Source organism: Protomyces lactucae-debilis (genome assembly GCF_002105105.1).
Source record: "Protomyces lactucae-debilis strain 12-1054 chromosome Unknown BCR37scaffold_15, whole genome shotgun sequence".
In the NCBI taxonomy this organism is placed as follows: Eukaryota; Fungi; Ascomycota; class Taphrinomycetes; order Taphrinales; family Protomycetaceae; genus Protomyces; species Protomyces lactucae-debilis.
This window is the reverse complement of record NW_024468007.1, coordinates 9,864-31,687: the sequence shown is the minus strand read 5'-3', so window position 1 is coordinate 31,687 and position 21,824 is coordinate 9,864. Positions and strand designations below refer to the sequence as shown.

Sequence of the window (21,824 nt, the reverse complement as noted above, 5' to 3'; positions counted from 1 at the left end):
ATATATCATTTGAAGTGGTAAGGGAAACATGCCCAAGCAGCGCGATAGCCATGCTCAAACTCCCAAGAGAAGTCCGAGACACCGCGCTTGCGGTTGTGTGCACGCTGCCGAAGCATGACCAGACGTTCTTGGAACGCGCACACAAGACCATCACCTTCGCTTGCGAACTGCAGGCAGTCAGCGTAACCTCGGTCCCAGCCGAGTTCGTAGCGCCAGTGCTCGTATTGCTCTGCATCGCCGTGGGTGCTCCAAAAAGCGGTGTGCTCACGCGTCTTTGCGGCCTTGAGCTTGTTGCGCTGCTGAACAGCTGCGCAGATTGTTGCAGATGCATCAAGTTGCGGCGCAACAGGGCAAGGCAGGTAGTCGTTCTGCAAGACATCGCGAAGGTCCCAGTTGTTGGTACCGTTGCGCACCTGGAACTTCCACGTCCAGAAGAAAGCACCCGCAGAATGGTGCAAGAACTGCTGCAGCTGAGCGTTGCCAAAGGCGCGTTCCCATGCAGGGCGATCAGCCTTCTTGACCTGCTTGAGGGAGCTCTCATCCAGGGTGAGGGAGAACTCGCCCACAATGACCTGGCCGTGCGCAGCGATACTGCATTGCTCCAGCTCTGTCGAGTTCTGAATGCTTTCGATGATTTGCTGTGGCGAGCGAGACTTGCGTTTGTCGTCAAAGCAGTAATAGTAGTGGTGGTCGACCACGCAGAACAGGTCTGAAGGCAACTTACCGGCCCAAGTGGCCCACTCAAGCGGGCTCCAGCAGTCGCCAATATAGAGAGGGACACCGTTGCCAAGATTCTTGGCGTAGGCAAGGCACTCCATGTAGAAAGGTTTGAGCCAGTCGGAATGTCCCCAGGTGGGCTCGTTGGCCACCTCGATACCGATGACATTGGTGCGCGTAGCAAGTTCACGAATAACAAACTTGATGGACTCGAGTGCTTGGCGCCTAGCATTCACATCCGAGAAGAGGCCTGCCTCGCTTGAATCTGTGCCAGAGTGTGCGTCAGCATTGGCTCCACCGGGAAGACAGTGCATGTCGACCAAAACGCCGACGCCTTCATCGGAGCATTGCTGGATGAAGGTGAGAATACGGCTCCAGCAGTTGGCGTACACAGCTCCATATCGCTCAAAGGAAGTAGAGCGAAGCAATTCCTGGCGTGAGAGCGAGAACCAGCCGATGGGCAAACGCACAGCGTTGATGCCGGCAGCCTTCATCTCCTGGATTTCCATGGGGGCATCCATGAAGCTGTCCCAATGTTTCTCCCACCGGAGACGTGTCGCTTCGAAACCATAACGTTTGACGTGGGCAGATACAGAAGCCAGCTCGCTGCGCTGTCCGGGACCTGCACCAGGGCAGGCTCCAAAGAGTTCGTCCGAGATCCAGCGTTCGCCAACGAACCACGCGCCGACGTTGACACCAATATGTTTTCTGTAACGGAAGAGCTCTTGACGTGTGAGGTCGCCGCCGCTGCGCATCTTACTCGGAACCCAGTGCTCGTCTGCTGCGACACCATCGATAGACTCATCCGAGATGGACGGGGATACAGGTTCTGGAATAGTGATGCGACTTCCCGGTAGCGTAAACTGCGGGCGTGATCGTGTGGGAGGGGACGGCGCACGGAGCTTTGACTTGTCGTTTCCCATCTTGCTGACTAGTGACTTGAGAGCGACAGCCATAGCCGATGTGTTTGTAGGTAGTAGCAGTGTATGTGTACGCCAGGATGTCGTCGGAGGGGACGGATGACTGATATAACGTCCCTCTGCGGTGGCCCCTTGGCCATGAGCTGTATCGTGTCCATGGGTGCGTAGTCTCCGCGTAGCAAGCACCTGTGAAAGTCTCACAAGCTCGAGTCGATAAGATCCGGGCCCCCTTGACGTGGCCAGCGAGGTCGCAAGTGAGACACATTGCTCACTCTAAGTGCGCTGACGGAGATTTAGCCGTGGTCGTCCCAGGGCGCTGACGGAGATTTAGCGTGGCCGACCACGGCGACATGCCCAAGTGGTGCTGGCTGGGCAGGAGAGTATGTCCTCTCGACCACGAGGAGCCAATGGCCACGGCGTCAGTGAGGGCGCCCCCGTCGCGGCTGGGTCACTGGGCGGTGTCTTGGTCGCCGGGGAAGGCTGGCTGGACCTGGTTGTGAGACACAGAGCGACTGGCCCGGCAGCATCGAACCACCCAGCACTGGGCTAGCAGGTGTCTCGCATCGGCGTCACGCATCTGGTCTCGAGATCGCGCCTACGGAGTCTACACATTCCCTCCCTATGATGACTTATTGAGACACCCGCTCCGTTACTGCGGCAACACCCGCGGGCAACGGAGCAACCAGGGATAGTCAAGGGACACTGCCATTAGTCAGACCAGCGTCGACTTACTTGCTGTTTCGGAAGCTTTACTTCTTAGTACTGGCAGCGCTTTTATCATGTGTTGTCATCACAGTGCCAGCCTTCCTCTTCAACCGCGGACGATGCGTTGAAGACTCGTCGCAGCAGCTAGCAGTCTTGCACTGACAAGGATCAGCGTCGCGTTTTGATGATGCATATATTACCTAGCCTGGCCAAGAGTCAGGAGAGTCGAAGAGGCATGTCGACTCCAGCGCTGGCTATGTTCATCTCGCTACGGTGATCTTAGGTCAGGCTGACTGGCGGCCATGAGGCGGCCAACAGGCCATACTAGGATTGACAATGCTCCTATGGCTCTTGCGTCCTTTCACTGTACTGTCGTCTACGCGACCTATGATAGTTGACCGGTGAGGCCAGTTCCGGTATGTTAGCCAGCGCGCTACAGTGTCGCTACACTCGCGACTCCCACGCGCCGGGCTAGATTAATCCCGATGGGCACTAGAACTAGATTCGACGACTCAGAACAAGTCTCTTCCTCACGCGATCTAGCGAGCAACAAGATCTCGAAGCTTCCCAAGCTTCCATGCTACACCTTCTATGACCAAAGCCGGACTATCGGAACGTGTGCTTCAGCCTGCAAAGCTTTTGTACTCGACAGCTTCGGTCCAACTCCAAGTATTATTGAGCAAAGTGGCTGTGGCGCGTCAGATATCGCTTGTGCAACATGACTTGTATTAATTCTATCAATACAGACCACTACACGGTGTCTACACCTGACTGAGACGATGAAATCGCTGTATGTTCAGGCTGATCCTGTTGTAAGTCAGACACAGATGATCGAAATCTAGATCTAAACACCTACTGTCGGCCCCTGCTGACGACTGCTGACAACTGCTGACTGGTGTTCTTGCTCAGCGACAAGTAGATCTATATCTGGATGCGGCTTCGCCTCTCAGATTCAATCTCGTTCCACCTAACACGTTGATCGGAAGTATAGTCTATAAAACGTAAGATGATCTAAGTCAAGATACTAGCAGCCTTCTACATTCGGTGAGAGGACCTGACCGGTCTCGGTAAGTCGCTTCACCACCTGGCTTTCTTCCTGACACTTGTTCCATGGCCATCCTCAAGTCGCGATACACATCTGAAAAATACAACAGTGGGCTGGTATCTTGTAAGATCGGTACCGATAGCTTGTATTCGGCAGCCGCCTGGCGGAATGAAGTATGATAGATGCCTCTAGGTTGAATGAGCTCGCTTGTGAATGCAGATAGAGCACTTTGAAGCTGCATGACTACTGGGCAATGTGTTCCCATGGTTGTCGCAAGTGAATTTCTCAAGCAGCAGCCGACACAGTTTTTGCGTCCGATCAAAAAGGACTCGCCTTCTAGAGGATTGATCTCATCAGCTTATCGTCCTGACTTCGATTTTTGTGTAGTGAGCCTAAGGCTGAAAGCCCAATCCCTGATCGCAATAGAACGAGGAACCGGCATAGGAATCAGCCTGCCCATCTGAAAACAAGCTCTTCAGATCCTGTCAGCAGCTGCTGTCTGTCGCCATGGCCGTGTACTTCTCTCTTAGACTTGACAGCTGTGATTAGCTCGGAAAGATGCCAAAGATCAAGAAAGATAATGCAAGGGGAGTTACAGCTACCTCGAGCAAGAACAAAAAGGCTCGTCCAGAAACTTGCGAGGACTTTATTGACCTGGCCTCAGACCTCGAGGAATCAGGCGATCGTTGGGTACAGCAGCCCGACAAGTCCCATCGTTTCTATCTACAAGCTGCTGAAGCCTATGATACTGCTGTCAATCTAGACTCTGCCAATGCGGATGCAGCGTATAATGCTGCCAGACTACCTCTTGTCATGGCTCAAAATTGTGCTTTGCTTGCCACTCAGCAGATAGAATTGCTTGAAAGGGCAGCTGATGCACACAGAAGCTTTCTATCACGTTGGACGAATCATGTGGATGCCAAATTCAACCTTGCCACGGTGCTTTTGCTTTCGATTGAGCTTGTCACGACACACGAAGTCTTGGTAGCGATGCGAAACGACGACGTTATTGAAAAGAATCTGCTGCAAGCTATGGAGCTACTTGAATCATGTCGGGAGGTTCAGACTGCTGAGCTTGCCAAGATGGCCGAAGATGATGAGACTGCGCCTGCAAATGCTCCAGATGCTGCTATGGACGAAACAGAGGAAGCTCAAGACGTCAATTATATTACTCCCGACATTCTTTTGGACACACTGATTGCCATGGCTGATGCGTATAGCAATATGCTCGATGCATCCATTGCTGTGCAACATCTTGAAACGACAAGACAGTACATCCTGACGCAAGTGGGTCCGCAGGCCGAGGCAATCTTGCCACGCTGTGCGGACCCAAATGAGGCAGCCAGTCGTTGGCAGGATGTGCAGCGCAGTGTTCAGCTATCAGAGTTATCCTGCGCCCATGAGCATGGCTCGCTGTCCCTGATGGATTGGAAGAGTTCGCTCGAGGAAATCATTGCGAATGGTCCCGCAACGCTCGAGGCGGCATGTAGCTACAGTGACGCATGTATTGACTTGGCCAAGGCCATGCAGGCGGAAGTCACAGACGAGGCAACACTACAAGAGGTATGGAAGGTCTATACTGCGGGAGCGGCTGCACAATTGAGTGCTGCCGTACAGCTCGCTACCGCTGCACAATCACGACGGCCTGATGTATGGGTCTCTCGCGCTGATATTGAATTGCTTCGCTCGAATATCGGAAGCAAGACGAGTCTGAAGAATCAGCAGGTGCTTCGGACAAACGCCAAGGTGTACTACAAGAGAGCTGTTGCAGAGTGTCTTCCGAAGCATATTCGGACGCAACGCGAGGCGGCACTCAAGCTTGCTGTTGTCAGTGCTGAACTTGGAGATGTAGCTGGTCAGGCGATGCCAGAAGGAATGACAAAAGAGGAGGCCCGACAGATCATCTCTGATGCGCGTGCTGATGGCCTGTTCCCTGGAAATTGGAAGCTTCTCTCTGAGTGAAGAATGCGAGTGTGTCATCTCAACGACAGCATTGCCTCAGCCGATGGCCCGCGCCAACCAATTGCAAAGCAGTAGTGGGCAGCAAGCATCTTCCATTCTTCTACTTCGTCAAACATCTCCAATTTTGCAATTCGTTCTCGCTCCTCCTGCGGCAAATCCCGCTCGAGGGCATTCATATCGCTCGCCTGCGCATGTGTCATGCCTCCAACGTGCAAGAGCCGCTCTTGCTGCAAGGCGAGCGTCGCATATTGTTCAAGAGTCTTGAGTTGTAGTCCGCGGCTTGCCAGGTTCTTCACCATCATCTTGCCGAATGCATCATTACCACCAATGGGCTCATATAGCACGACGCCAGCGCTAGTAAATCGTTTTGTCCAGGACAGGACTCTATCGGCTTTTTCCAAGTCCATGTAAATCAGGCAGACTTCGCTGATGATGAGTGTGGGCAGACTCATATCGACCCCTGGCAGCTCCGTCTCGTGCAGGGAACGTAGATCAATTGGATGCAGGTTGTAGTGACTGCTGTAGATACTGCCAGCGCGCGCATTCACTGTGCAGGTTGTCTGGTAATGTAGCACATCCTTCAACGCCTTCTTTGTCGTCAACGTCATGGCCTTGCGCTGTGTGACGTGTGGGAAGTCGAGTTCGTGGTACTTGAAGGGTATGTCTGTGCCATCCACAACAAAGGGCTGAGCCAGACGAAAGAAGCGTGTATCAGAGCCTGCCCCTAGACTGATAATTTGCTTCGTTCCTGTCTCTGGCAGCTGTAGGAAGCGTGCGCAGGCCTGGTCAATAGCGCGTGTTCGCAAGTAAGTCCCACGATTGATGACGGGCGCCTTTCGGTCTGCTTGTTTGCAGAAGTGCTTGATGTAGTCATCCTGCCAGTACCCCAACTTGACTGCGCTTGCCCGTGCGGCCAGTGCGTCGTCGTCTGTCCTTGTGATGGGCGTGTCCATGCTGAAGCGCTCTTGTTGCTTCCTGTCGCGAATTTTGGGAAACACGCTGGCACAGACACCAGACTACGTGTACAAGGGACGAGCTAGGTAGCGGGCTGGCTTGGGACGACGGATGGCCTGGAATGCAGATGCAGGGTTCCAGGGCCCAAATGCCAATGGGCCGCCCAATCCGCACAGTATAGAGGGCCAGATGATGGGCATGCAGCTCAATGGAGCGCAAGAGGCACCATCTATGGCACATCAGCAGCATCAGCCAGGACGCAAGAAGAAGACGCGGCATGTACTTGATAGCTCTCTACAGAGCACGCCTAGCGGCTTTGCTGAGGGATCGGCTCAATTGCCGCAAGGGCCACCACCTGCTCAGCCAATGCATGCGCACTATCAACAGCAGCAGCAGCAACAACATGGATCGCAGGAGACAGAAGTGCTCGATGCCGCTCAGCAACAGCGTCAGTCGACGCACTATCAAGGCGATCGTCAGAGTATGGCCTATTCCATGCCTGACTTCCCAGGTGATTCGCAAGCCATGGCAGCATTCTACAACCAACCCGGCAATGTCTTTCGCACAGGGCGACGCGATACCTTGGCTCCACCTGCCAATGTCGACTTTGTCGCTATGGATGAAGGTGTCTCCAACCCCAAATTTGCACGGCTCTCACTAGGCATCATTCCGGCAACTGAAGATGTCCTTGCAGCAACACAGATCCCCTTGACGCTAACTGTGCAACCCTTGGCAGAAATCAGGTCAGAGGAAACGCCCGTACCTATGATTGATTGCCTTCAAGGTGGTCCGCCGCGATGTAGCCGTTGTCGCACGTACATGAACCCAGCTATGCGCTTCATCAGTGGCGGTGCTCGCTTCACTTGCAACATTTGCGGTTTTGCAAGTGAGACGCCTGCAGAGTACTATGCTGCAGCAGATAACACGGGTCGGCGGCAAGACTGGCACCTTCGACCAGAACTACAATTTGGAACGTGCGATTTTTTGGTGGGTAAGGAGTACTGGTTCAAAGACCGTGAGCCGAAACCTGTACATTTGTTGTTTGCTGTGGATGTCTCTGAACAATCCCTTGTTCGTGGTGTTCCTGCAGCAGCAGCAGAAGCGATCCGTGCAGCCCTGTATGATTCAGGACGTCCCTTGCCAACCGGCGCTCGTGTGGCCATCATGACATTTGACCGCGCATGCCATTTCTACAATTTGGGAGAAGCGTCAGCGACCATGCCGCAAGTATTGCATGTGACGGATGTGGAGGATGTCTTTGTGCCCTTGCATGAAGGCTTATTTGTGGATCCTACTGCGAATCAAGCATCGATCCAAGCGGCGTTGCAAGCCATTGCGATTATCTTTGAGACTGAGCGTGTGCCTGAGCCTGCTCTTGGGGCTGTGACCAAGGCGGTGTATATGGCTATGCATGACTTTGGCGGCAAGTTGGAGTTGTTCCTCAGTGCATTGCCGACGTGGGGCCCTGGTAAACTCAAGATGCGTGATCAACAAGCAGTCTACAATACGGTCGATGAAAAACTTCTGTACGACCCAGCCAGTGCGCATTGGAAGAAGGTTGCCGAGGAATTCGTTGAGATTGGCGTGGGTGTCGACATGTTCCTGTTTCCGGGTGCCTATATTGACGTTGCGACTGTTGGCACTTTGGCACAGCAAACAGGCGGTGATACATTCTACTACCAGAACTTCATTGCCAAGCGCGATGCCGTCCGCTTCACGGGTGATTTGCTTCGTGCCATCCATCGATTCCAAGGAACGAGTGTGCAGATGAAGATGCGCTGTAGCAATAACCTCGACGTGGTCCAGATGCTCGGGAATTTCACACCCCGCGGCACATCCGATTTGGAGATGGGTGTTGTGGATGCGGATAAAGCAGTGACGTTTGTGTTTAAGCATGATGGCAAGCTGGATCCTCGCGAGCCTGTGCATTTCCAGAGTGCTGTGCTCATGACGACGTTGCAGGGACAACGCATTTTGCGGATACACAACATCACAGCGCCTGTCACAGCACTCATTTCAGAATCGATGCGGAGTTGTGATACGGGTGCCATGATTGCTGCGATTGCCAAAATGGCCGCCATGGAAGTCCTTAAGAAACCACTGAAGGATATCAAACAATCCGTCACTGAGCTATGCGTCAAGATTCTGTGTGCCTATCGCAAGCATTGTGCGCCCAGTGTCAATGCCGCCGAACTCATCATGCCGGAATCGCTCAAGTTTCTACCGCTTTTGACGCTTGCTGTGCAGAAACAGCCTGGGCTGCGCACTGATCATGTCAACAGCGATGTACGCGTGGTCAATCACCGCTTACTGCGCAGTCTGGGCGTCAAGGATCTCCTTGGCCTGTTATATCCTAGGCTTATTGCGATACACGCGTTGCAGCCAGAAGAGTGCTTTGCGGATGATCAGGGGACCTTCATCATGCCGCCTGCTGTGCGCACTGCTTTTGCACGAATCGAACCAGGTGGTGCGTATTTGCTGGATAATGGCCAATACCTGCTCGTTTGGCTCAAATCGGACGTCTCGCCACAACTCATTACTGATTTGTATGGACCTGGTAAGACACTGGACACGTTGGATGCCAAGGATACGACCTTGCCGCAGTTGGAGGCACTGCTCAATGCACAAGTACGCAATCTTGTTGCCCATCTGAATGCGCAGTCAGGGACACGAACGCTCGTCCCGCAGTTGGCGCGACAATCGCTGGATGGATCGGAGATTCTATTTGCACAAGGATTGATTGAGGATCGTGGCGCTGATGCCATGAGTTATCCTGATTTCATGGTGCATGTGCATCGTCAGGTGAATGCATTGATTGCAGAACAACAGCAGCAAGCATCCAGTTATGCACCGAAATGGTATTCTGGCCAAGAACACGTTTACTAGCACTTTTCAAACAAAAGTCATAATGCTATAGAGTCTACAATGAGCAAGTCTGTTGGTTGTCGTTGGATTCGTTATTCGTTGATGTTGTTCAAGCGGTCGGTTGTGCAGCAGCTGTGGCAATGCAGGTAGGAGTGTTGTTGGCGAATTGTGTGTAAGACGCTGTACTGCCAGGTGGACAGTAGCATTGTGTCCCTGCTCGCGTGATGATACTTCCATTTGCATCCGTCAACGTATACGTCCAGGTTGAGCTTGTGAAGTAGGGTGCACACGTTCCTGAGGGCGACAATCCACAGACTGAGGTGGTTGCACCCACTTGAGCATTGTAGAGTGGCATGCAGACTGCACGATACGACGTAGTAGTGCTCTGAACATGTGCCTCGTAGCTGTAGTAGCCTGAACAGCCACACAGGGGTGTTGCAATGACTGTGGCGGTGGATTCACCTGCTAGCGTGCCACTGTATAGCGTTGCTGTTCCCGTTGCTGCGAACCCATCCTGTCCATTGCAGCTGGAGGTGGTTGTGGGAACAGGTGCACAAAAGGTGAATGCATCACAGCGGTTGTGTGCTACTGCTGGGTAAGAGGATGGTGCACACGTCACGGGTGGTGGTTGCGTGTGGCAGTAGGAGATGGGGAAGCCATATGTGCAGTCTGTGGTGGTCTTGACGGTGCTGGGAGCATGGCAGGACAGGGGCGTGGAGGTTGGTCTGGGGAGTCCTATGATGAGGGTTGTGCCTGGTGCGTGTTCTGTGGTCGATGGTGCCTGTGTCTGCTGTGGGAGTGCTGCTGCAGTTGAGATAGAGAGACTGAATGCAGTGGATAGAATGGATGCTGTCTTCATGGTGCGATACTCTGTACTCTGAATAGTATATACTCTGTCTTCTGTACTACTACTACTACTTCTGCTGCCTCTGCCTCTTATGTCCCTTTCCCTTTCCCATTCCTGCAGATCTCCCGTCCCACCTCCAGCGACCAAAATAGAAAATCCCCCTCCATCTGAACACACGTCACTCTGCATCGGAATATGCCGGCAGACACAGCAGAGTACTTGGCTTGTCACCGCTTGTATCTCTGTATATTGTACAATAGCAAGCAGCATACTACTATTAGAGCTATTTTGCGTGTGCCTAACATAATTTCGCTTTTGTGACTTGCCAAATGACGACTCCGCGCTGTAGCCGACAACTGGGAAGCTTGAGTCCTATTGACAGAAGAACAAGCCAGAGTGACGAGCGCTCTCTCCAGCCATGACCGATGTAAAGGCAAAGCCGAGTCCGCTCAACTCAATCCTATCAGGAGCCCTGGCAGGCGGCATCGAAGTCTCCATCACCTACCCAGCAGAATACCTCAAAACCATCAAACAACTCAACCGTCGCCTACCTGCCGGTCAAAAGGAACCCATCCCGCCCTTTGGCAAAGCGTGGTACACGGGCTGCTCAACCACCATCACCGGCAATGCACTGAAAGCGGCCGTACGGTTTCTTGCATTCGACAGCATCAAAGCCGCCCTCGCAGATGAAGATGGCAAGTTATCGGGTGGCCGAACATTGATTGCAGGCTTCGGTGCGGGTATCTGTGAGAGTCTGTTCGCAGTAACCCCCTTTGAGAGTGTCAAAACAGCCCTGATTGATGATCGCAAACGCGCACAACCTCGACTCAATGGCTTAGTGCATGGTACAAAAACAATTATTAGAGAACAAGGATTCACGGCGCTGTACAAGGGTCTCTTCCCAACCATGATGCGACAGAGTGCCAACTCGGCCGTTCGATTTTCCTCCTACAACTTCCTCAAGAGCGCCGCACAAGGCTCGCTCGCACCCGGCGAAAAGCTCGGGATTGCCTCTACCTTTGCAATTGGCGGGTGTGCAGGCATCATCACCGTGTATGCGACCATGCCGCTCGATACTGTCAAGACGCGCATGCAATCTCTTGCTTCACGGCAAGAATACAAAAACTCGTTTCATTGCTTTAGTCGCATTGTCACGGAAGAAGGTTTCTTTTCGCTATGGTCTGGGGCATTGCCGCGCTTGGCGAGACTCATCTTGTCGGGTGGTATCGTCTTTACTTGCTATGAACAAACATCGGCACAACTCACGAAGCTCGGCATATAGATTTAGAAGAGATTCAATTGGCTATGAAAATGCAGTCGTAAATATCATGAGGCTAAAGCATCGTAGGCTCAAGCAATGCTAATCTTGCGCTTCTCCTCACTCTTGGTGTCCTTGGGAACTTGCAACGACAAGACACCAGCATCAAAGGAAGCCTGGATCTTCTCTGGCACAATCTGCTGCGTGTTGAGACCCACCACGCGCTCAAACTTGCCGATCGGTCGTTCCTGACGCACGAGCTTGACCTCCTCGCCGCTGTGCTTGGGTGCAGCCACTTCTCCAGAGATCAAGATGCGGTTGGTCTTTTGATCGTATTCGACATTGACAGCTTCCTTACTGACACCAGGCAAGACGACATCCACGAGGATGTGTGTGGTGGATTCATAAATGTCGAGATCGGGAATGATGGTGGCGCCTTGGCCTTGTCCTTGAGGGCGTCCTGCGCCGCCCTTGCCGCTGCGCTTGGCCTTGTTTTGGTATTGGCTGGTGGAGCTGGCGAGGTGATCGAAGAGATCGCCGACGATGTCTTCGACGTAGAACTCGGGTGCTGCTGTGTAGAATGAGCCGACCATGGTTGTGCTTGTGTGTGTGTAGTGAAGTGCTTGTTCTTTGACTTGAGTTGTTTGGTTCTTGATGAGGATGAGAAGGAAGAGGAAGGGCCTATTTATGTGCTAGATCGAGCGGGTGGTTGCGTATTCTCGATTGTGCTCGATGTTTCCATGCTGCGAGTCTAGCAATTTCCAGGAGACTCTCGCAAATTCCAGGACACGCTCGCAACTTCCATCTGAAGGCGCCAGGCACAGGAACACATCGCCGTCTTACTCATCAGCTGGCCGGTGCTGACGTGGCCTCCTAGGGTGAAGCAGTATAAGAGCTCGTTCCTTCCCAGCTCCAAAAGAACATCTTCAAAGTAAAACACACCTCAACAACCACTACTACAAACATGGTCTCTACTACTGCCTCCCAACAACCCGAGTTCCTTGTTCAAGACCTCGTCGGCAACTTCTTCCAGCATCTCGCTGCTGCTCAGCAACATCCAAGCTGTCCAGCAAAAGCTCAGCAAGGCCAGGCTCAGGCTCAGACCAAGGCAGTCGTCTCCACACCAGACGTGGATCTCTACGAAACAAGCGATGCTATCCTCATTGACGTGGCACTCCCCGGAGTCTCAAAGGAGTCGATAGCGATAGAGTACGACACCAAAACGCACCGCATCACCATCAGTGCCACGGCAGCACCACATCGCCATATCCAAGACGAAGCGGTCAAGGCTGTGAAGTTGGAGCGTGGACGTGGTACATTTGAACGGATTGTGGGGCTCAATAAGCAGGTGATTCTGGCGCAAGAAATTGCAGCGAGATATGAGGATGGTGTTCTTCAGATCACTGTGCCAAAGGATCCTAAGGCTGAGCTGAAGCACAAGATTACTGTTGCTTGATCTTGGACATGCTTTGGGTTTGTAGGTGTACTAGTAATGGAGACATTTTCGAGTGACATTGCCTAGACCTTCTGATTGACTGTCTGACTGTCACGGGTCTGACGTGGTACCCGTAGCAGTCCGGTGATGAGTCAGTGGTGACACGCTGCTCAATAGGGTATTAGGGTTTGACTTCGAGATAGAAGGGTGGTTTTGTGGACACCCCGATTGGACGAGTGACAGATACACTGTCAATGTCTGTCATGCACAGCCCGGAGTGGCCGTGGGTTTGTACTTTGTAGCTTTAGGGCAGACGAGGCAAGGTCCGCAAAGATCCTGTGTTTCGGTGTCAAGCAGCTCAAGCTCCGGGGATGTGTGCTGGTGACTGCGAGTAATTAGTACTTTGCACATCGTCTCGCAGCGTGAAAAAGCAGTAAAGCAGAGTCAATCTAGTCCTAGTAGTCATACAACCTATACTGAGTCGCCTGATCCACTCTACTACTATTCCATGAGCTGTAGCGTATACGAGTCTATCGTGTCTCTCCATTCTGCCTGCGCTGTGACGTAGCTCCAGATCCGAATCTGCCCTCCAGCCAATCAGAGTGGCCGCCTCCGATCTCTGCGCAACCGACGGGAGAGAAAGGGAAAGAAAAGGGCGAACATCCCCAACATCTACTAAGTACCAGCTAAGTACTAAGTACCAAGGCTCTATTCAACGACTACAGCATGAAGCGAAACGAGCGAACACACCAGGAGAACCAGGAGAGGGCCTACATCGCAGCATCTCGACGTTCAGACCGCAGCATTGAGGCCCGCATCGAAAGTGCCAAGCGTGCCTCTGAGCTCCACAAGCAGCGCACGGGCAAGGCCCTGCGTGTCACGGAGCAGGATGTCCTCAACGAAGAGATGTATGAAGAGGAAGAGGCAGAGCTGCCTGCTCAATACCGCAACCTCAACGCACACCTCAAGACAGATTCCGCAGACTTTGATGCCCGGCTCCAGGCCTACCTCGCCAATGCCGTGGCCTTCCGAAAGGCACTGGCCGGTGTGACGAAGCCAGGCGATAAGGCGATGCAGCATGACTTTGTCAACTGCAAGCAGTATGCTGACCACGACTCCCTTTTCCCTAGGCACTCTGATGCCTGGAAGGATATCGCACCCAAGCTCAAGCAGAGCTCCGGTAGCGCCGTCACAAGCGGCAACAAGAAGAAGGAAGAGACAAACACAGGTGCCAGCAAGGCCCCGTATGATCCAAAGGCGTCTGGTCTGCATGCACGCAGGCAGTCTGTTGGACAGGCAGCAAAGCTCGAACAGGCACCTGCCAGCAGCAACCTGACACTCTCGGATCTGAAGCCCAGACATGCTCATGTCCGACCATACCAGCCAGTGGCTCGCCACCCATCATTGCCACAGCCTGCACTACGCGGTAGTCTCAATAACTCACCTGCGCCTATGGAGGAAGACTTGCGTCGCAAGACCATCGATTATGCAGCGCTACAGGTCGACGATGTACAGGAGATTCTCAGACGGCAGGATTCAGAGGAAGGCTTGTTCAGCGCCACGCTTCCCATGAACGCACAGCAGCTCTTGCTTCCACAGACCTATAGCGAGCCTGCGACGTTTGTGCAGCAGGACCCACACTTCTTCAGTGCTGCACTGTGGGGCACAACTCAGGAAAAGCAGACGACGATTGACAGTACCTTGGCACCTGTTGAGCTCAATTGGCAGTTCAAGCAGGCTGTTGCTGAGGAAGATGACTTCATGCAGCAGGCCATCAAGCCAGCCTCGAGCAAGCTGGCAACAAGCAACAGCAACCAAGGCTTGGAAGATTCCACAGACTTGTGGTCGAGGTATATGGATGATGACGATGCCTGGGACTGGAATACCATCACTGCTTGATGCCTCCTTTTTCGAACGAACAGGATACGATGATACTTGATTATATGCACTGGCGCTGTTTCTTTCCTTTAGTTTTCATAGGCCCATGATGACCATTTCCCAGTACAGTTCCTGTGTTCTTTTGTGCTTCTGCATCTGTCAATCATGCCGGAGTATCTCATGTCCATCTGTTTAGCCACACCCGTCACTTGACACGCACACCACACATGCATGAGAGCATCGCATGAACAGCCACGCAGGCAAGTCCAAGATCTTTGCAAGGCCTTGGAAGCAGCACCTTTGCACAAATCACAGGAGGCAGAAGACACAGGCTTCGTAGCGCTGTTTAGAGCGCTTGGCTGTAATGACGTCGATCGCGCCAATGTCGATGCGGTCTTGTCGCAACCTGTACCGCCAGTGCAAGTGAGCGGTGGACCTAGTACAGAAGAGACTCAAGAGAAGAGTAAGGAAGCGACTCGTGTGAGTGAGGCGACAAGAGCAACACCCACCATCACAGAGGACGTGATGGTGCAACTTGACAAAGCATTGGAGCGCTTCACGCGCACGACCAGTAAGAGACCCGAGCGACCACAGATGACTACATCAGCGCGATTCGCTAGTCTTGATGCAAAGCTTGCTGTCCTGGATAAAACCAGACGAGCTGCTTCCGAAGCGCTAGCCCGACACATCTTTGTGGATAGCAGTAACATCTATTGTGGCTTTCAAGCTGCCATTCAGCATTTGTATCAACAGGATGGTTATAAGGATTATCGATGTTCTCCCAGAGTCCCACTGGATATGGCAGCACTTGATCGCATTCTGGATCGTTCAAAAGCGGCTCGCGTCAAGACATTGGTAGGATCGTCACCTTTATTGCAAGACTGGCAGCAAGCGGCCTTGCTGGATTACGAAGTCTCTATTCTTGCACGGGTTCCTGTCGCTGTTGAGAAGGAACAGCCAGATGGCAAGAAGCGGACTGTCACTGTCCTCAAGGAACAAGGAGTCGATGAGCTACTGCACCTCAAGATGCATGAATCTTTGCTGTCCCATGAACCTGGGGTTCTCGTACTTGCAAGTGGTGATGCGAATGCTGCGCAATTCTCACAAGGCTCCTTCTTCAAAATTGCATTGAGCGCCCTGGGCCTTGGCTGGGAGTGTGAAGTGGTGAGCTTTGCAAGTGGACTCAGTGCACTGTGGCAAGAACCCAATCTGCTGAAGCTGTTTGCCAAGTCCTTTCGTGTTGTGCTGCTGGATGATTTTCTCTTGGAGCTTGAGCAGACGTAGTGGGTCTGGGGCGTCCATTGACTTGTATGCTAGGCTAAGTATAAGTCAATCTATATCTTGCTCCTTTCCTGGTCCATCTGGTGGAAGTTTGGCCGGGGATCCGATGGCAGCACAGACACCGACACCTGGCATCTGCTCGACAGATCGCATCGCAAAAGCAACAAGGGGTCCCGGAGACTCAGGGGTCTGTTGTATACTAGCGCACATTTCAGCAGCGATATACGACTCAAAGGGATGGTGAACTTGCACACTTTTTCAGAGACAGCGCCATACTAAGTGCCACACCAGTGACCACATGCGAGCGACGATGGTGCCGAGCAAGCAGGATGCGTCCCTAGATACTTTGCTGGATCAGGTCCTCGTCTCACGCAACTGTGGAATATCACGAGCCTTGCAGCAATTGGATCCATCGCAGCCGCTCTGTCAACACCTGGGTGGTCTGTCGCAATGGCCCATCGAGCTCAAGCTTGCCCTCTACCAAATCATCCATACGGCAACACCCTCGAGTCTGCACTGGCGCGATGGCAGTTTCTTCTTCGAGAATGACCCGCTCATGCGAATGCTCGGCCGACCACTCGATGCCGATCAAGGATTTGTCAAGCGACGCAGCGAAAACAATCAAGGCACATGGCTACGCATGCAAAGTAAATTCGATAAAGCCTACAGTACAGGTCAAGTCGTCAAAACGGATAGTTTCAGGATTGTCGTGTTTGACTCAATGGGCGCCCTGAGCGAGATTGTTTGCAGCATGTCGTTTGATCCAGTCTTGCCAGTCGTGGCAGACTACGTCGTTGGTTGCATCACAACGTACTCACAACAAACAGAATTCGAGGCACTGAGTCGAGGCTTAAAACAAATCGGTAGATTGGACGAACGACTTGGCTTGTTGCCACGGCGGACGGATGTCGTTCCCGTCTTGCTCGAAGTCTTGAAAGAGCGTGACTTGATGTGCGATATTCCCATCTCGATGATTTACAAAGTCTCGCATCCAGAGCCCGCTACGCCGGGTAAGGCTGTTGAGCTAAATCTGCTTGGTTCAGTCTCTATTCCTGCTGGTCATGCACTTTGCCCTCGTTCGCTCAAACTGGACGGCCAAGTCAATGCATTGCAGCTTGACAAAGTTGTACTCGACCGTCAAATCATCACACAGCCTATTGCTTCTGCAGCCACTCGCGGTGTTCCTTCCATGTCATCCATCCCGGATGGACGATTCATCAATTTCGTCTCAATTCCGGTCGTCTCCGGACGTATCGAAGAGGAAGCTCAAGCGCAAGTGGACTATGTGCTTATCTTGGCCTACAACCCAATGACTGAGCGACAAGCGATGTCTAGCCAATTCGCAGGCATGGCCAGACATTACCTCGAAACTGCACTTCAACGTATCCATTCCTTTGAAGCAGAAGCACGAGCTAGAGAGTCAACGAAGCAAGCGTGGTTCCTGCGAAGCATGATGCACGAGCTTTCAAGTCCGCTACAATTAATTCTTGGGCCAGCATCGGATCTTGGTAAGCTTTTGTATGGGTTCAAGAGCAAAGACGGTCCACCGACGGTTGAGGAGCGGAGCAAGGCGTATAACCTCGCAACCATGATTGCACTGAATTCTAAGCGCCTCAAGAATCAGCTCGAGCTCATGGCCATGCAACTGAATGACTCGCTGCAACTGACTGCAAATTGCATGTATGAAGACGCCGATATACTGGCTCCCTTGCGCGAGGCAACTGCCGACTTTACACCCATGTTCAAAATCAAGGATATTTTCATCGACCTCATCTTGCCAGAATTGGAAGTCAGCACTGACGTCTGGGTCGATGTCGACCACTTTCGAGCATTGTTGACCACCGTGTATGGCATCCTATCCGATTGCGCCAAATCACAGACCAAGATTCGCGTGGAGCGCAGATTGCAACGAACAGGGCCCCAGATTGTCTTTACCTTCCAAAGTGCCTGTGGTGTCAAAGAGTGCAATGGCATTACACTTCGTGATAGTTCAAGAGTCAAGTCATCTTCAGAGTCTGCTTCCAGTACAGGCAGCTGCCCGTGCAACAGTTTCGGCTTCGAGCGCGCCTCTTTGCTTTCGCGCCTCAACAGGATTGACTTCAAAACGCACCTGCGGGAAGCCATGAATGAGTGCGACTATGTTTTCACTTGCCTTTATGGGACTGACCATCTCGACCCCGAAAAGTGTATAGGCAAGCCCATGGCAGCAACGCCAAAAGGCAAGGAAGCCGGGCAGCTCAATCGGGTATCTACTAGGACGCTGAGTTGCAAAGCAACGAGTCCGGAAGCGTGCAGACACAGACGATCCATCTGCCCAATGCACTCACAAATCTTGGTGGTGGATGGGGATGAGCGGATGGCGAATTATATCCAAACCGTCATGTTGCAAGACTTTGACGAGGTGACTGTCTTGGCATCCGCTGATGAGGCAATCGAAGTGTTACAATCCAACAAAAATGATGGACCCTCACTCATCATCAGTTCTGCCGATACGACGCTGGAAGGATCGCATGCAATGCATGTAGCACAGTTTGTGTCTCGCATGGCGCTCTCTGTACCTATCATTCTACTATCATCTATGGTCATGACAAAGAAGCATCAAGTCTTGGGTGATCTCTTCACAAAGGTTATCTCGACGCCGTTTGACCCTGATGCGCTCCGATCAGCCGTTCTCAAGGGTTTGATACTTTCCAGAGATCGGCGGGATGCTCAGCTTTATGATCTCTTCAATCGCTATGTGCAAGTCGCTTTCTTCAAAGTCAACCAAGCTGGGCATATCCAGAGATACAGCGACTACTGGTGGCAGTTGACGCAGCACTCCGGTGGCGGCGACTCTTGGATGGAAAGTGTCTATGAGCCTGATCGTGCATCATGTCTTGCCTGGTGGAGCGCAGGCCTGCAGAATGGCTTCACGTCCGTCATGAATTGTCGCATCGGTAAAACTGAGGCTTCTTGTCTATCAGTTGAGCTGCGCTGTGTGGCATGTACTTCGCCAGGAGAGGACGGCTGGATTGGTGTGCTGACTGATTGCACTGAACGCACGAAAGCAAGTGAGCGACTCTTGAAAGAACAACAATTACGCGCGGAAGCAGCTATAGAGACGAAGCGCAAGTCTGAAGCCTTCATCGACCTCGTTTGCCACGAGATCAGAAAGTAAGCATACCCTCTCCCCCGCTATTTCTAACGCCTAGTCCTATCAACGCCATCAAGCACAACAATGAGTTTGTTCTGGACGATTTATCTGCGCTATGCCGACTGCTTCGCAAGAGTGAAAGCTTCACAGCGGAGGCCGAGTCTCTACTAGAGTCATCTCGCCGCTCGAGCGAGGTTATTCAAGAATGTAACGAGCATCAAGGGCGCATTACCGACGACGTCTTGAATGTGTCGAAGCTCGAGCTGAATCTAATTGAAATTGTCTCAGAGCCTTTTGCGCCAGTACACAAAGTCAATCAGCTTTGTGCACTCTTCGACATGTCTCGCACAAAGAGCTACAATGTACTACAACACAAAGGAGCTGGGTCTGGTAGTTTACCAAAGAATGAGACAATTATCAAATGTCAGTACGGCGGTCTCTTCAGGGATGAAGCTTGCCAGCAAGTCTGTGGCGACTGGTCCCGCATCTCCCAGTGTCTGGTGAATCTCATCACCAATGCCCTCAAGTTTTGCAAAGATGTTGCACGTCCTGAGATACTCGTCTCTGCATCTTTGAGCGAACAACCACCATTTGAGTCGCCACTACACGCGCAAAGCACTGAATGGTGTGACGCTGGCGACTTGTACCTGACATTTAGCGTCAAGGATAATGGCAAAGGTATCTCTCAAGAAGAACAGGACAAGTTGTTTGAGCGCTTCAAGCAAGCTTCACCCAAGACTTATGCCAAGTTTTCAGGGTCGGGGCTTGGTTTGTGGATCACAAAACAGCTCATCGGTCTTCAGGGAGGCAGTATCAGGATTGACAGCGATGGCGAAGGTAAAGGCGCCGAATTTAGCTTCTTTGTCCGTGTCAAACGCTCCGTGATGCTCGCCAGCCAAGATACAGCTGAGTCGAGTTCCGAGGATTCGCATTCCCCACAATCTTCGCCGACCAGGACGCCTAATTCACCAATGAACAGTCGCGACTTTTTCTCAGCTGATGAACTACCAAGCAATCCTGCAAGACTTCGAAGCAATTCTCGACCAGCTTTATCCCCAGCCAACGCAGGCCCAAGTCGTCATGTTCTCGTCGTCGAAGATAACCAAGTCAACCAACAAATTCTGAAGCGTCTCCTTACCAGTCTTGGTCACGACGTGCAATGCGCGGATAATGGTCAAATCGGCTACGATGTATGGCGAGCGGCGACAGCTCAGAAGCCATTTGATCTAGTATTCATGGATCTTGAAATGTAAATCAATTCCGCCGTGTGGTATATGCTAATTTCTAGGCCTGTTCTTGGCGGTCTCGAAGCGACCCGACTCATTCGCAAATATGAGCAAGAAAGTATCAACACCAATAGAGTGAAGCGTACACCAATTTGTGCAGTGACGGGTAATGCTCGTGCTGAGTACCTGGACGCTGCGATCGAGGCAGGCATGAATGATCGCCTCACAAAGCCATACACGCGAGAACGCATCTCGAATGTCCTCATGGCATTGACTGCTGAGCCTTAGCTTCAGCATGTCCCATCCTCTCTTTGCATGTATACATCATTAATCAATTCAGCCTCTTATATTCATAGCACTTGTACATTAGATCATTTGACCACAGGATTCGTCAGAAGCTCTTTGTGATTTGGCGATTTCAGGGGAAGGTAGTGGGAGTATAAGATGACATGTCAGCCATAAATCATCATTTGCATAAGCGTTTGACTACGAAGAGGAGTCGAAGTATAAAAAGAAAAATAGAAGCATCATCAAGCGCATAATCAACGTGTCTAGGCATCTAAACCTTGCGCAGGAGCAATTCCAGTGTCGCGTAGTCGTTGCGGTCCCATTCGAGCTCATCTAGCTGAGGCTCGGCGATGTCTTCGAGGGCCTTGTGCTTGAACTTTTTGTAGACGACATCCATCGCATCCTTGCATGTCACTCCTTTCGGCTTGCGCACTACCTCGTCAGCAGTGTTCAAAAACAGTGGGTTGGTTTACCAGTCAAAGTCAACGACTGAGGAAATTTGAGGTCGATACGATTGACGGGTGGCGTGGTCAGCATCTCATGCATCCAGTCAGCCTTGTCAAGATCTGCTTCCGCAAGTTTGGCCGGAGATTCACAGATGCGCCACTTGAGCTTCTTGATGTTGGCTAAAAGGGGCCAGTCAGCATGATTGCCCATAGTCTGCAGTGAAGAGCTTACGGTTTGGCACGATTTCTACGCCAACTTCTTGTAGTTCCTTGGGACTAAAGACGCCTTCTGCTGCAGAGGAGCGGCGACGCGAGCGGCTCGACATGGGCGATGTGGACATGGTCGTGTCGGAGACGACGGAACTCATGCTTGCTGGTTGGTTTAGATTCTTCTTGGCTGTGTAATGTAAAGAAGCCGAGTACAGAGACTAGCTACAGAAAGGAGACAGAGTCATGGACTGATAAGGGCTCTTTATAGGGGAGCGACGCCAGAGGATGTGGGGTTCAGTCACAAGACCTCGTTGGGAGCAAGCAAGCGGCCAGACACTCAAACACGCACGGGCCAGTGAGCGCCGAATTGGGCCCTAGTCCAGAGCATCTTTTACACTAAGAGGGGCTCCTGTGATCCCGTTCCTTGAGTCTTGTACATGCATCCGATAGCTATACCAAGGTCCAAGGCTGCTTGAGCTCAGTTTCTTCCTTGATACGGGATGCGGCCGCCGATCTGAAAGTGCGCGGGGGCAGTCAGCTGATGGCTCAGATCATCATATCATCCATCATATCATCCATCATATGGGCATCATATGGGCATCTGCAGACTACCGGGCGCAGAGCCTACCGCAGGGATCGAGGCCGCAACACAGC

At 52.2% G+C, this 21,824-nt stretch overlaps 12 protein-coding genes across 12 annotated transcripts; 8 read left to right on the top strand and 4 right to left on the bottom strand.

Moving 5' to 3' along the window:
- Nucleotides 1-5: 5 nt before the first annotated feature.
- BCR37DRAFT_349872 (glycoside hydrolase superfamily) lies at nucleotides 6-1,472 on the bottom strand (the record flags this gene model as incomplete). Its single annotated transcript, XM_040867962.1, has 1 exon — nucleotides 6-1,472. The coding sequence occupies one exon, from the start codon at nucleotides 1,470-1,472 to the stop codon at nucleotides 6-8; it is 1,467 nt and encodes a 488-aa protein (XP_040723762.1).
- A 2,473-nt stretch (nucleotides 1,473-3,945) lies between these two features.
- BCR37DRAFT_394127 (uncharacterized protein) lies at nucleotides 3,946-5,297 on the top strand (the record flags this gene model as incomplete). Its single annotated transcript, XM_040871413.1, has 2 exons — nucleotides 3,946-5,242; nucleotides 5,287-5,297. 2 exons carry the CDS (start codon nucleotides 3,946-3,948, stop codon nucleotides 5,295-5,297), a joined length of 1,308 nt encoding a protein of 435 aa, XP_040723761.1.
- A 66-nt stretch (nucleotides 5,298-5,363) lies between these two features.
- Nucleotides 5,364-6,302, bottom strand: BCR37DRAFT_349663 (S-adenosyl-L-methionine-dependent methyltransferase; the record flags this gene model as incomplete). The annotated part of the gene is made up of 1 exon (XM_040867940.1): nucleotides 5,364-6,302. One exon carries the CDS (start codon nucleotides 6,300-6,302, stop codon nucleotides 5,364-5,366), a length of 939 nt encoding a protein of 312 aa, XP_040723760.1.
- Nucleotides 6,303-6,828: 526 nt separating this feature from the next.
- BCR37DRAFT_349741 (Sec23/Sec24 trunk domain-containing protein) lies at nucleotides 6,829-9,189 on the top strand (the record flags this gene model as incomplete). Its single annotated transcript, XM_040867951.1, has 1 exon — nucleotides 6,829-9,189. One exon carries the CDS (start codon nucleotides 6,829-6,831, stop codon nucleotides 9,187-9,189), a length of 2,361 nt encoding a protein of 786 aa, XP_040723759.1.
- A 1,244-nt stretch (nucleotides 9,190-10,433) lies between these two features.
- BCR37DRAFT_403239 (putative mitochondrial tricarboxylate transporter) lies at nucleotides 10,434-11,297 on the top strand (the record flags this gene model as incomplete). Its single annotated transcript, XM_040871986.1, has 1 exon — nucleotides 10,434-11,297. One exon carries the CDS (start codon nucleotides 10,434-10,436, stop codon nucleotides 11,295-11,297), a length of 864 nt encoding a protein of 287 aa, XP_040723758.1.
- A 74-nt stretch (nucleotides 11,298-11,371) lies between these two features.
- Nucleotides 11,372-11,713, bottom strand: BCR37DRAFT_333435 (HSP20-like chaperone; the record flags this gene model as incomplete). Its single annotated transcript, XM_040867100.1, has 1 exon — nucleotides 11,372-11,713. A coding segment is annotated over one exon (342 nt), but the record flags the coding sequence as incomplete, so codon positions are not given.
- A 317-nt stretch (nucleotides 11,714-12,030) lies between these two features.
- On the top strand, nucleotides 12,031-13,082 carry BCR37DRAFT_86612 (HSP20-like chaperone). Its single transcript, XM_040872517.1, has one exon. The coding sequence runs from the start codon at nucleotides 12,238-12,240 to the stop codon at nucleotides 12,727-12,729; it is 492 nt and encodes a 163-aa protein (XP_040723756.1). The 5' UTR covers nucleotides 12,031-12,237; the 3' UTR covers nucleotides 12,730-13,082.
- Nucleotides 13,083-13,434: 352 nt separating this feature from the next.
- BCR37DRAFT_388416 (uncharacterized protein) lies at nucleotides 13,435-14,607 on the top strand (the record flags this gene model as incomplete). Its single annotated transcript, XM_040870617.1, has 1 exon — nucleotides 13,435-14,607. One exon carries the CDS (start codon nucleotides 13,435-13,437, stop codon nucleotides 14,605-14,607), a length of 1,173 nt encoding a protein of 390 aa, XP_040723755.1.
- A 105-nt stretch (nucleotides 14,608-14,712) lies between these two features.
- BCR37DRAFT_86572 (uncharacterized protein) lies at nucleotides 14,713-16,018 on the top strand. Its single transcript, XM_040872516.1, has one exon. The coding sequence runs from the start codon at nucleotides 14,818-14,820 to the stop codon at nucleotides 15,868-15,870; it is 1,053 nt and encodes a 350-aa protein (XP_040723754.1). The 5' UTR covers nucleotides 14,713-14,817; the 3' UTR covers nucleotides 15,871-16,018.
- BCR37DRAFT_86830 (uncharacterized protein) lies at nucleotides 16,019-20,639 on the top strand. Its single transcript, XM_040872518.1, has 2 exons — nucleotides 16,019-19,020; nucleotides 19,059-20,639. Exons 1-2 carry the CDS (start codon nucleotides 16,166-16,168, stop codon nucleotides 20,251-20,253), a joined length of 4,050 nt encoding a protein of 1,349 aa, XP_040723753.1. The 5' UTR covers nucleotides 16,019-16,165; the 3' UTR covers nucleotides 20,254-20,639.
- Nucleotides 20,141-20,699, top strand: BCR37DRAFT_381523 (uncharacterized protein). The gene has a single exon (XM_040869717.1). The coding sequence runs from the start codon at nucleotides 20,275-20,277 to the stop codon at nucleotides 20,512-20,514; it is 240 nt and encodes a 79-aa protein (XP_040723752.1). The 5' UTR covers nucleotides 20,141-20,274; the 3' UTR covers nucleotides 20,515-20,699.
- On the bottom strand, nucleotides 20,679-21,774 carry BCR37DRAFT_381522 (uncharacterized protein). The gene is made up of 3 exons (XM_040869716.1): nucleotides 21,193-21,774; nucleotides 20,988-21,140; nucleotides 20,679-20,946 (listed from the first exon to the last, which is right to left on the bottom strand). The coding sequence occupies exons 1-3, from the start codon at nucleotides 21,326-21,328 to the stop codon at nucleotides 20,786-20,788; spliced, it is 450 nt and encodes a 149-aa protein (XP_040723751.1). The 5' UTR covers nucleotides 21,329-21,774; the 3' UTR covers nucleotides 20,679-20,785.
- Nucleotides 21,775-21,824: the final 50 nt, after the last annotated feature.